The sequence below is a fragment of the Priapulus caudatus genome, unplaced genomic scaffold (assembly GCF_000485595.1).
Source record: "Priapulus caudatus unplaced genomic scaffold, Priapulus_caudatus-5.0.1 Scaffold1555, whole genome shotgun sequence".
Taxonomy (NCBI): Eukaryota; Metazoa; Priapulida; class Priapulimorpha; order Priapulimorphida; family Priapulidae; genus Priapulus; species Priapulus caudatus.
Genome location: NW_014578616.1, coordinates 2,782 through 13,516, shown reverse-complemented (window position 1 = coordinate 13,516; position 10,735 = coordinate 2,782). Strand labels below are relative to the sequence as shown.

Here is a 10,735-nt window from a genome sequence, read left to right as displayed (position 1 = left end):
GCGTAGACAGTGTATAGCTGATAACCATGTGGACTTGTTAACAGTCACATATATCCGCCCCGTAGCCCAGGGGGGTTCGGGGGGTCGAACAAAACCAACCCCCCCAGCCCCCCAATAAAAAAATTTTGTTGTTGAAAATTTGCCCAAGAATTTCACCTCAGGTCGCTCCATTTTTATGTAATAATTGCCAAAATCTTCCATCGTGCGGGAAGGTGACACGGAACACCCCCCTCCACACCCTCCCCCCGTCAGGTCGCTTGGCCTCCTCGCCTGTCGCTTCCCCGAGCAGGGCGTGTACAGGGGGGGGGAGCCGGCCAAGGGAGTCCGGACCCCCGCTTGCTCGCCGCCAAACAACGCCATCTCTGCCCGGGTGTCTAATTTTAAAAAACAATGTCTGGGGAGGGCCCCCAGACCCCACCTTCCGCGTGCTCGGCAACTTGAGTTACGTTAGACCCCCCCCCCTGGTACAAATCCTTACACGAGCCCCTGCCGAGCAAGTTGCCAACATTGAAAAACGACCCCCCCCCCCCCAATATAAAGCTGGCTACCGGCCTGCATATATACCTACCGCGCACGTTTCGCTGGTTCCCTAGTGCTACACTACGCGACGCCAGGTACAAAAAATATTGAAAAAAACAACAACAGTTTTCCACCTACCTACCCTACCCTCTCTCAGCTACGTTAACCCAAAACATGGTATTTTAATTTGGCCATATAGTATCGTATATCTATTACCGCAGTGATTACATTTCCCATAGACATTTCCCAACATTTGCTGCCGCGAGATGGCAGTGCGTTCACGACAAATGACGTCATTTTCCCAGTGTAATCGATTTTTCGTCTTCCCCAGAAAATTGTGCGATATATGTGAGATTACGTTCAGTTCATGATGTTTCCACATCAACAAGGACCTAATTCTGCTGTAAGTTATACAATACTGTAGCAATATGCCGTATTCACCTCGATTAGTCTATATTGTAGTGGATCATCTTTTATTTTGGTATTTTCTTGACATTTAGTATGATTTAGTGTTTACAATTAGGTACATGTATGATGTAATATGTATGGTCGTGCATTGGGAAGAAGGCGTTCGCGACCTTCCTGCAGTTTCCTCATGATCATCCTCCTCTCACCTTGGTTACTATTACGTCATCGACTGCAATAACTTAAAGCTGTCACCGCTATTGTCATCAAACAGAAGTTATTTAAACTTGTAAATTAACGCGTGTTAATATTATTTCTACGTAGATGTTATTGTTGATCATTGCTTGTCAGATCACAGGCCCTTGGAGGCTCAAGTTTCAAAAGAGTATAAGACTATATTAAGAGCGAAGCTCCAGTAATCTGTAACGACGTTTAGCTGTTAATTGGATTACCGTTGGTGCCTGTTCTTGGTGATAGTCCTTTTGACTAAAGAATATTCTTTATGAAACTTAGTTAAGGTGTCAAATGTGTCATGTCTATTGAGCTGCTGACTCGCTACATCATGGTAATTACCAGTCTGTCGACGACATCTGATTAAGCTGATTAATGGTAACTAGTGAGGGCAACCACGCCACTCACTCATTAGCTAGACTCATCTGCAAAAATCACAGACCACACCCGTGGTAATGTTTCTTCATATTAGGTAATTGTGTTGTGTATTCTAATTGATCAATGAAATTCACCAGACCTTCCACTCCTTCACCTTAACGTAGCCAACACCATTTGTCACCCCCCTAATGTATCGTGACAAGCATCAGAACACAACAGCATGACATAACACCCGCCGTATCACCATCTCCCATGTATCGTGCCAAGTACGCACACAACACAACTACATTACATAACGCAACACGAGTCACATTGACCGTCGCCTCTGATATTAGAAGTTTCCGTGGGCTCTGCCCCGATTCTGAGCTCACGAACCTGGCGCCTGTTGTCTGAAACAAAATCATTTAACAATTGCCCCTGTGTTGCATTGGCAACGATGCACTTAAATGCATCGCACTTGTGTTGCATCGAAAGCGACCCGCTCACTTCTATATCTTCCCTTTTCGTTCTCTCTCCCTTCTCGCCCTCTTTCTTTCACTCTCTCTCTCTCTCTCTCTCTCTCTCTCTCTCTCTCTCTCTCACTCACACTCTTTCTCTCTCCCTCCCCTCTATCTCGCTCATTCTCTACATACACACAAACATAGACATGGATATACACACATAAACATCTCTCTCTCTACCCCTCGCTCTCTCTTTCTTCCCTTCCTCCCCATAAACATTCGATATATTATATAGACATTGATATACATATATAAACATTATACATATATATATAAACATAGATATACACACACATAAACATTAGACATATAATATAGACATAGATATACACACATACACGCTTCCGGTGGTGTGCATGCGTGCGTGCGTGTTCTGTGTTAGTGCGGAGGCGGGGTCGCGGTTGGGGCAATGACGTCACAGCAGGATGACACCCGGTCGTAAATCGCAGCAGTCTTCGGAAAGTAGAGAAGCGCGCACGCGCACGCACACGCGTGCACGCACGCACACACACGCACACACACGAAGCGAGCGGAAACGGACGATTACGTCATGCGTGATTTCTGTGTCGGCGCGTCCCCCCCAGCATTGATTACAGGTACGACTATCTCTCACAGGTAGCCGCTGATTAGCGGTGCAGGTCTACGGATGCGCGGCCCGCGGGCACAAGGATGGGTCGGTCGTTTATATAGATTGTCTATATCAGTGGTTCTTAACCTGGGTTCGACCGAACCCCAGGGGTTCGGTGAGCCAGTCTCAGGGGTTCGGCGGAGGTCTTCCGAAACGCATTAAAATTTTGCTATAATTTGCTGGCTATTTCAGTTACAACGTATCTCTGCGAGCATGCGTTTTCGAAACTGGTGGACATCAAAACAAAGAAAAGGAGCAGGCTTGCATGCGAAAATAATATGAGGGTAGCCCTTGCCAAAACAAAGCCACGCATTTCTCAGATCGTCGCCCAAAAACAAGACCAAAAACCGCATTAACATACAATTCTTCTAATTGTGCATTATCTGTGCACTTCATTTTGTGTGCAATTTTCTATTAAAATGTTTATTTTTTGCTTATTCTTTGCACGCTTTCCAAATATAGTCTTGAATGTTGATGCAATATGTTTTATTTTTGGATTAATTAAAATTGATTAAAATTGATTTGTTTTTGTCAAATTTGAGGGGTTCGGCGAGTGAGCAGTGGGTTTCGTTAGGGTTCGGCGCCTCTAAAAAGGTTAAGAACCACTGGTCTATATAAATTGTTTATATAGATTGTCTACATAGGTTGGCTATATAGATTGTCTATATATATTGTCTATATAGATTGTTTCTATAGATTGTCTATATAAGTTGTCTACATAGATTGTCTATATAGATTGTCTATATAGATTGTCTATATAAATTGCGTATATAGATTATTTATATAGATTGTTTATATAGATTGTCTATATAAGTTGTCTACATAGGTTGTCTACATAGATTGTCTATCGCTCGTGTTGCACAGGAAATGACACGCTCGTCACGCTTGTGTTGCATGGGAAACGGCACGCTCACACGCTCGCCGCACTTGTGTGTTGCAGTGAGACACGGCATGCTGCCCCAGCGTTGGCTTTATGGGCGCATGCCAATCTAGCAGCTCCACGAAAACTTCGAACCACATTCCCACCAATCGGCAGCATTCCACGGGCATCGACATCGTCGTCATGGCAACGAAGCGCGGCTCCGCACTCGGCAGCCGGAAGCAGGGCCCAGTCGCCGTCGGCAACGCGTCGTCGGATGCGGCGCGACTCGCGGACAAGTACGAGTCACGCATACAGTCACTGAAGGAGGGAGCGGCACGATCAAAGGGGGCGCTGTCCGGGTTCCGTCGCTTCGGATTCGGACGCAGCACAGCGCCGCCATCCTTCCTCCGAAAACCCGCCGCCGTCGCCGCGGCAACGCAGGGCGGCGACAAGAACGCAAACACGGAGAAGATGGCCGACTCGAACGGGAAGATCGCGCACCAGGAGAGGGCGCCACCAGCGACGGCAAACGGGAGCCTCCCGCCGCGCGCGCCTCGCTCGGAAGCACAGAAGCCGGCGAAGGTCGACGCCGTAAAACCCGCGCCGGCGCCGAACCGACCGATATCGGACGGTCCCCGCTACGATCAGCCCCCGGCGGCGCTCCCTGGCGGGAAGTCGGAGGTGGACTCTAACGTGAGGGTGGAGGCGGAGGCGTCGCGGCGGCGGCAGCAGCGGATACCGGGCACGTCGCTGCTTCGTCCGTACCGACCGATCGAGGTTAGCGTGAGTCGTGATCGCGGGAGCACGCTCGCAGCGACGCGCAGCTACGTAGCGAAGGAACGCGCAGCGACGGCGGCGGCGGCGGCAGCGACGACTACGACGAAGATGGAGGGAGAGGAGGGGTCGCGTGAGAAGGCTACGATGGCGGATCGCGCACGAGAGACGAAGCCGGCGGCGCGTGAGGTGAAGAAGACCAACACCAATCTACAGGTAAGCAGGGTGCGAAATTAAGGGGAGTCCGGAGTCAAATACTCCCTGATTTACTGTCGGACTCCCCGATTTACTGTCGGACTCCCTGATTTACTGTCGGACTCCCTGATTTACTGTCGGACTCCCTGATTTACTGTCGGACTCCCTGATTTACTGTCGGACTCCCTGATTTGACATATGCAGGAGTCTGTGTGACTCCCTGAAAATTCTGCCATACTAACTAGTTCGTTCCAGAGCACGGCCTCGCGGAATAACCGTATTTTTTCAGTTAATGTCCAAAGAAAATTTGGCAGACGTGCAACTGCATGAATCTTAAAAATAAGCACATGCGTTATTGTTAATATCTTTAATTTTGAATCTCAGACTGCGGACTCCCTCATTTTGCCGCGGACTCCCTCTTTTTGAGGGTAGGGAGTTCGTTTGACTCCCGTATTCAAAAGTTAATTTCTACCCCTGGGTAAGACAATCTACAGGTGAGGGTGTGTTGTAGACCGTGTGTGAGAGAGAGAGAGAGGGAATGACAGATAGGGAGCGAGAGTGAGAGAGAGAGAGAGAGAGGGGACAGACAGACAGACAGACAGACAGACAGAGAAAGATAGAGAGAGAGAGTATTATTGACAGCGAGTTTCTATGTGAAAGGGATAGATAAGAGAGACGGGGAGAGTAAAAGAGAGAGTCTGCGAGGTTGTGTCTTATATGCCGTAAGAGCTTGTCTGTCTTTGTCAACTATTCGCGTGTAATATAGAGACAGCAGGCTTCTCTGTGTATTGCTGCTGCAGCATCTTATGACGTCATTCTATCGCGAGCATGATAGCATGAGATCTTCTTATAACTACTACTATATGTCTAGCATTGGGGTTTATCAGAAACTAGGACCTGTAAGAAGTTTGCCCCCATACAGCTGAGCTGCTAATGACTGGGTGGGATGACGATTCATCGATATATCGATTTATTGTCGATGCAAACCTTGACGATACACGTATCGACACGTTTAACCATTCACGATACACGTATTGACATTCTACTAATTAAAATATATATAATTTTTTATAGTGTAGTTTCGTGAAAACAAGAAACGTGACAGAATTTGTTTACTAAGCGACTCACGATACTGATTTGTCAGCATTCACATCATTGGTAGAGTCTAGCTTAAGTCTAGATAGTTTACTAAGTAGTTTCTCTTGAAAGTATCGCGATACGTATCGTATCGTGAAAGCTGTATCGTGATACCTATCGTATCGTGAAGGCTGTATCGTGATACGTATTGTATCGTGAAGGCTAGATCGTGATACGTATCGTATCATGAAAGCTGTATTGTGATACGTATCGTATCGTGAAAGCTGTATCGTGATACGTATCGTATCGTGAAGGCTGTATCGTGATACGTATTGTATCGTGAAGGCTAGATCGTGATACGTATCGTATCATGAAAGCTGTATTGTGATACGTAATAGCAGCGCGTAGTGGCGGGCCCAAAAAGTGCCACTGCAGAAATATGTAGCCAATGCGGGGGGTCTGGGTCAAATTTTTGAAATGTAGAGACTGGAAATGCATTTCCTGCATTTTCAGGCTATGTTGAAAGCAACCAATTCTGATCATTTTAAAAGGTCAATTTGTAAATTTTCAAAGAAGGAATTGTACTAAAGCTGATGTTTTGACTAAATGACTGAAAATATATATTATGAGTTATGGATAACTAATAAAACATTATTTACAAAATTGTATATGCTTTCAGTACATAATTATGAAAAATATCCTATTTTCAATCTGCATTTATATTTCACTATGTACATCTGTATGTTTTGAAGTATGAATTTGAATAGGCACATTGTCATATTAGATACACATTCCAGAATTTTTTTTTCAAAATAGTCCACAGGCAGTGCCGTGCTGCCGTGGCGGCCACTACGGCCCTGCGTATAGTATCGTGAAAGCTGTATCGTGATGCGGGATTGTATCATAAGCTAGCCTGTATCGTTCCCACCCCTAGTATCAGCCCCCCACACACCTATAATAACCCATACTAATGACACTGCAGCCATCGCTAACGACGACAACTCGATATTTTCTTCGCAGCATTCCACTTTCTTGCTCATTCAGTGTCGGCGTATTTTAACGCGATCATCGCTCATGTGTAAGCTCTCACTAGGAGACGCACCCCCCCCCCAAACCTTACGCGACGGCGGCGGTGTCGCGTGACCTTACTCTGCAGTCGTGTAATTCACAGAGCGCCAGTAGTGGGTCGCACTCTTGCTGCTTGGCCTCGTTCTAAACCCGCGCAATATCAGTCTCGTGAGCGTGACTCGACCAATCTTATACAATCCTGCTAGTCAGAGCAGTTTTCTCTCGATTGCGCTCGGAAAAAAATTGGTGAATTAGCGTGCATGTAGGGCGCGGCATTGTGGCGGCGGCGGCAGCGGCGGCGCGCTCTGGGGTCATTATTGGCGCGATTAACGATGATTGGTGAGGTGGGTGCGGTTCGTATGTGCAGAACAGCAGCAATGAACGTGCTGCTGCTGTGTCTCGCTTCCCGAGTACTCCTGTGGTGTTCACGTGCGAACGTGCGTAGAACAACAGTTATGAATGTCGTCTCTCGCCATGCAGCGTTGCTGTATTGTTTCCTTAAGTTCTTTGCACACGAACATGCATAGAAGAGAACGTGCTTAGAACAGTAACAAGTGACGTGTGAACGCATGCAGAACAGCAGTAATGAATGACACGTCGTTGTTCCTCGCCCTGCAGGCATTCGTTGTTCATTCACGATTGCGGTTCGCAGCACACAGTAACGATCATGCGTAGAAGAGCAACAGTAATGAACATCCTGTCGTTGTTCCCAGCAGATCAAGCAGCGAACATCCCGCAGCGCTTCCAACTCGCCGCGCGGTTCGTCGGCCGACGTTGCCGCCGGCAACCGCAAGACTCAGCATCCGGTGGCGGCGGCGGCGAGACCGCTGACGAAGTCTCGCTCCGGCTCGCGATCTGCCTCGAAGGAATCGCTCTCTATGTCTCGCGAGTCGCTCACCAGCAACCGCTCGCGCTCCCGCGACCCCACCGCGACCTCTGCCACCAAGGCGACCAAGAACGACCGCAACGTTGACAAGCTGGACAAGCCGAAGCCCATCAGGGGGCGCCGCGTGCCGCGCACGCCCGACGACGTCATGACGACGTCCGTTGACTCGGCGATGATGTCGTCGGTCGACTCCGCGATGTTTGATTCGTTCGTCGCCGATCCCGCCGCCGTCGCTCCGCCTGTCGTCGCCCCCGGCAACGCGGATGCGGTCGCCGCGACGACGACGACGACGACGACGGCGCGGGGGGAGGAGAAGAATGCGGAGGAGGAGGCTGCGTACCGGAGGCAGGTCTCGGCAACCTCGGACATGGGTTCGTCGATCGACTCTCGCGTCTACGTCTCGGACTCGTGCGCGGAGGCAGGCGACGGTGACCCTGAGGTCGTCGCCACGACAACGAGAGCGACGAGGGGCTGCGCGGCGTCCGGCATCCCGCTTCCGCGCACGCACATCGCCATCAAACCCAACGAGAACGTTGATTCAGCGTCGCCCCCGGCGACCGAGGAGGAGGATGAGGAGGATGGGAGCATCGTCGCCGCGACGGCGGTCGCTGGGGGGAAGCAGACGAAGAAGAGTTTTGTGTTGAGTCACATCATGAAGGCGAGACGAGGCGAGTGCAGCTACATAGAGGCCGTGAAGAGACTCACGAAGATCCCGGAGAGACGCACGCCCGACGCCGCCGCCGCCGCCGCGTCCCGTTGCCACGACGACGAGATGCAGATGTCGACGGATTCCATCGACGGCGGACAGCCGCCGTTTCCCACCAACAGGTGGAGCTGCGGGACGATGGACGCGTCGGGGGAGTCGCTGGCGGGCGACGAGCGTTCGAGGAGAGAGCAGCGCCCCCTGGTGGACAGCATGGAGACTTCGATGGAGAGTCTGGCGGACGGCGGCGGCAGCGAGTCTGCCGTCACCCTTGCCTCGTCCGGCACGGTGTCGCCCGACCCGCCAGGGGGCGCCGCCGCTGCAGCCGAGCTCGGCATGATCGCGGAGTCGCCACCGGCGACGCCCGACTCGCTCTCCGAGCAGCGGCGCCACCTGCCGGAGACGTGTGACTTCACGGACGCGGCGGGTGACCCCACGCGAGAGTTCAAGGCGAGTCCCGACGCCGACTTCCTATTCCTAGAGGGCGCCGCCGCAGCGGAGGCCGTTGCCGCGGCAACCGACTTTGTCTTCATGGCCGCCGACGGCCGGCTGGTGCGCTCGCAGATCGACGACGAGGACGCGTTACCAGGGGGCGCCGGCGCTGCGTTCGCAGACGATGTGGAGAGTGTGGCGGAGGTCGTCGAACTGTTCAAGGTCGTGCAGACCGCGTCGCTGCGGCCAGCAGGGGGCGCCGAGCACGTGGTGACGAACGAGGACGACATCGCTCACATCATGAGAGAGAGCGACATCGAGGTCGGCAGCAGCAGTCTGACGTCATCCTCCACCGTCGACGAGATATCCGACCGAATCCTCGACCAGGGGCCGCCACCGTCGCCGCCGCAGGAACGCGGGCTCCCCCTGGAGGCGAGTCCGCGGAAGCAGGCGCGTCGGCTGACGGAGCGACGCGACTCGGTGGACAGTGTCGCCACCTACGGGTCGAGTCTGGCGTCGGACGACCTGATGATGGACCAGGACCTGAGCGACGTCGAACATGAGGCGCCATCTGATGGCAGGACGAACAAACTCTTCAGCTCAAAGTAAGAACTTTTTACTTTTTGTAGAATGATTCTAACTTGCTTCTACTTTTTTAACTACTTAAATACTATTTATATTATATAAGGTTGTTTATATTATTATCATAATCAGTATATATATAAGTTCACTTTGAATATTAGTTTCCCTGCTAGCGATTTGCGTGATTTCTTCCGTGTTTCCCAGTCGATTAGAGAGAATTTAGGAGCATTGGGAAGATTAGGGTTACCTCTCACAATACGTAGGGCTGTCCGTTCACAGGAGAGGGGGGGAGTAAGAGCTAGGGTTAAGGGTTAGGGTCAATGGTAGTGAACAAGTTAAGGTTTGGATGAGGTTTAGGTTAATGGTCAGAGTTATTGTTAGAATGAGGGCACCACAAGAGGGCGCCACGAGCGTTTAATGGCGGTCGTCGTCGTTCTAATCACGGCCGCTCTGCTGCAGGACGCAGGAGTGCGATGTGCGGGAGCTAGAGGGCGCCACCGATGCAGACATGCTCCAGGAGCTGTCGACGATGATACATGGCGACGCAGACAGGTGAGAGCCGTTCTCTTGTTTGTCGCTAGCGTCGCGCACATGCGTCAAGGCGTCGGGGTTCGCGAAACCTTGAGCTGTCGTCCACGGTGGATGGGAATTTGTTGATGGTAACCTTGGATACGAACGGAAGCTGCACCGTGTGTACAGACTACAGTAGCAGACGTGTGCGTGCTGGCATCTTGCCAGCTTCTCACAACAAGCTTTCCTGCTTCCCAGCAAGTTATCAGCGTCTACGTACTATTAACCCACAATTGCACCCCACCCGTCTCCCTACTTGTACTCATCGCCTAATGTATGTTATCGTTAACAACATTACATGGGTGGAGGCTGGGGTCGGGTGGGGGCAGTGGGGTAGGGACAGGAGTGGGGTGGGGACAGGAGTGGGGTTGGGGCAGGGGTATGGTCCTGTTATGGTTAAACTACGTCAGTAATTGGTGTATATGCGCATCAGTACATTAGTAACAATAATTAAATATTGTTGGGATATGTTCTATTAGTGGCGTATCTAATAATCTCTGTTCCTACGCCGTGGGATGGCTTCATTCACTGTGGGTGGGAGCGTTGCCATAGTGATCAATATCTTGCTGTAGAGATGACGCACGCGAGCTGTATGTTGTAAGGCAGGCCTCGCCCACACACACAGATATCTGCAGCGATGCTGGGGCTCTGCAACCAAATCTCTGTCATGCGTGTGTGTGAGAGGGTTGTGTTACGCTCTGTAAGCTTGGGTGTGGGCGTGTGTGTGAGATGGTTGTGTTACGCTCTGTAAGCTTGGGTGTGGGCGTGTGATGTGAAGGGGGGTCGGGCATTTTTGTTCTCTGTACGTTACGCTCTGTAGGAGTGTTTTACTTGCTTGTGTGCTGGGAACGGGTCTTGGTTTAGGTGTTGAGTTTAGGAGCCGTTGTCCTCCCGCTCGCTATAAACGACTCACATCCGCATATTT

At 50.9% G+C, this 10,735-nt stretch overlaps 1 protein-coding gene across 1 annotated transcript; it reads left to right on the top strand.

Annotated features, from left to right (window-relative positions):
* Positions 1-834: 834 nt before the first annotated feature.
* On the top strand, positions 835-9,792 carry LOC106816992 (the record flags this gene model as incomplete). Its single annotated transcript, XM_014821637.1, has 4 exons — positions 835-922; positions 3,602-4,513; positions 7,354-9,263; positions 9,700-9,792. Coding segments are annotated over exons 2-4 (2,882 nt in total), but the record flags the coding sequence as incomplete, so codon positions are not given.
* Between the last annotated feature and the right edge of the window lie 943 nt (positions 9,793-10,735).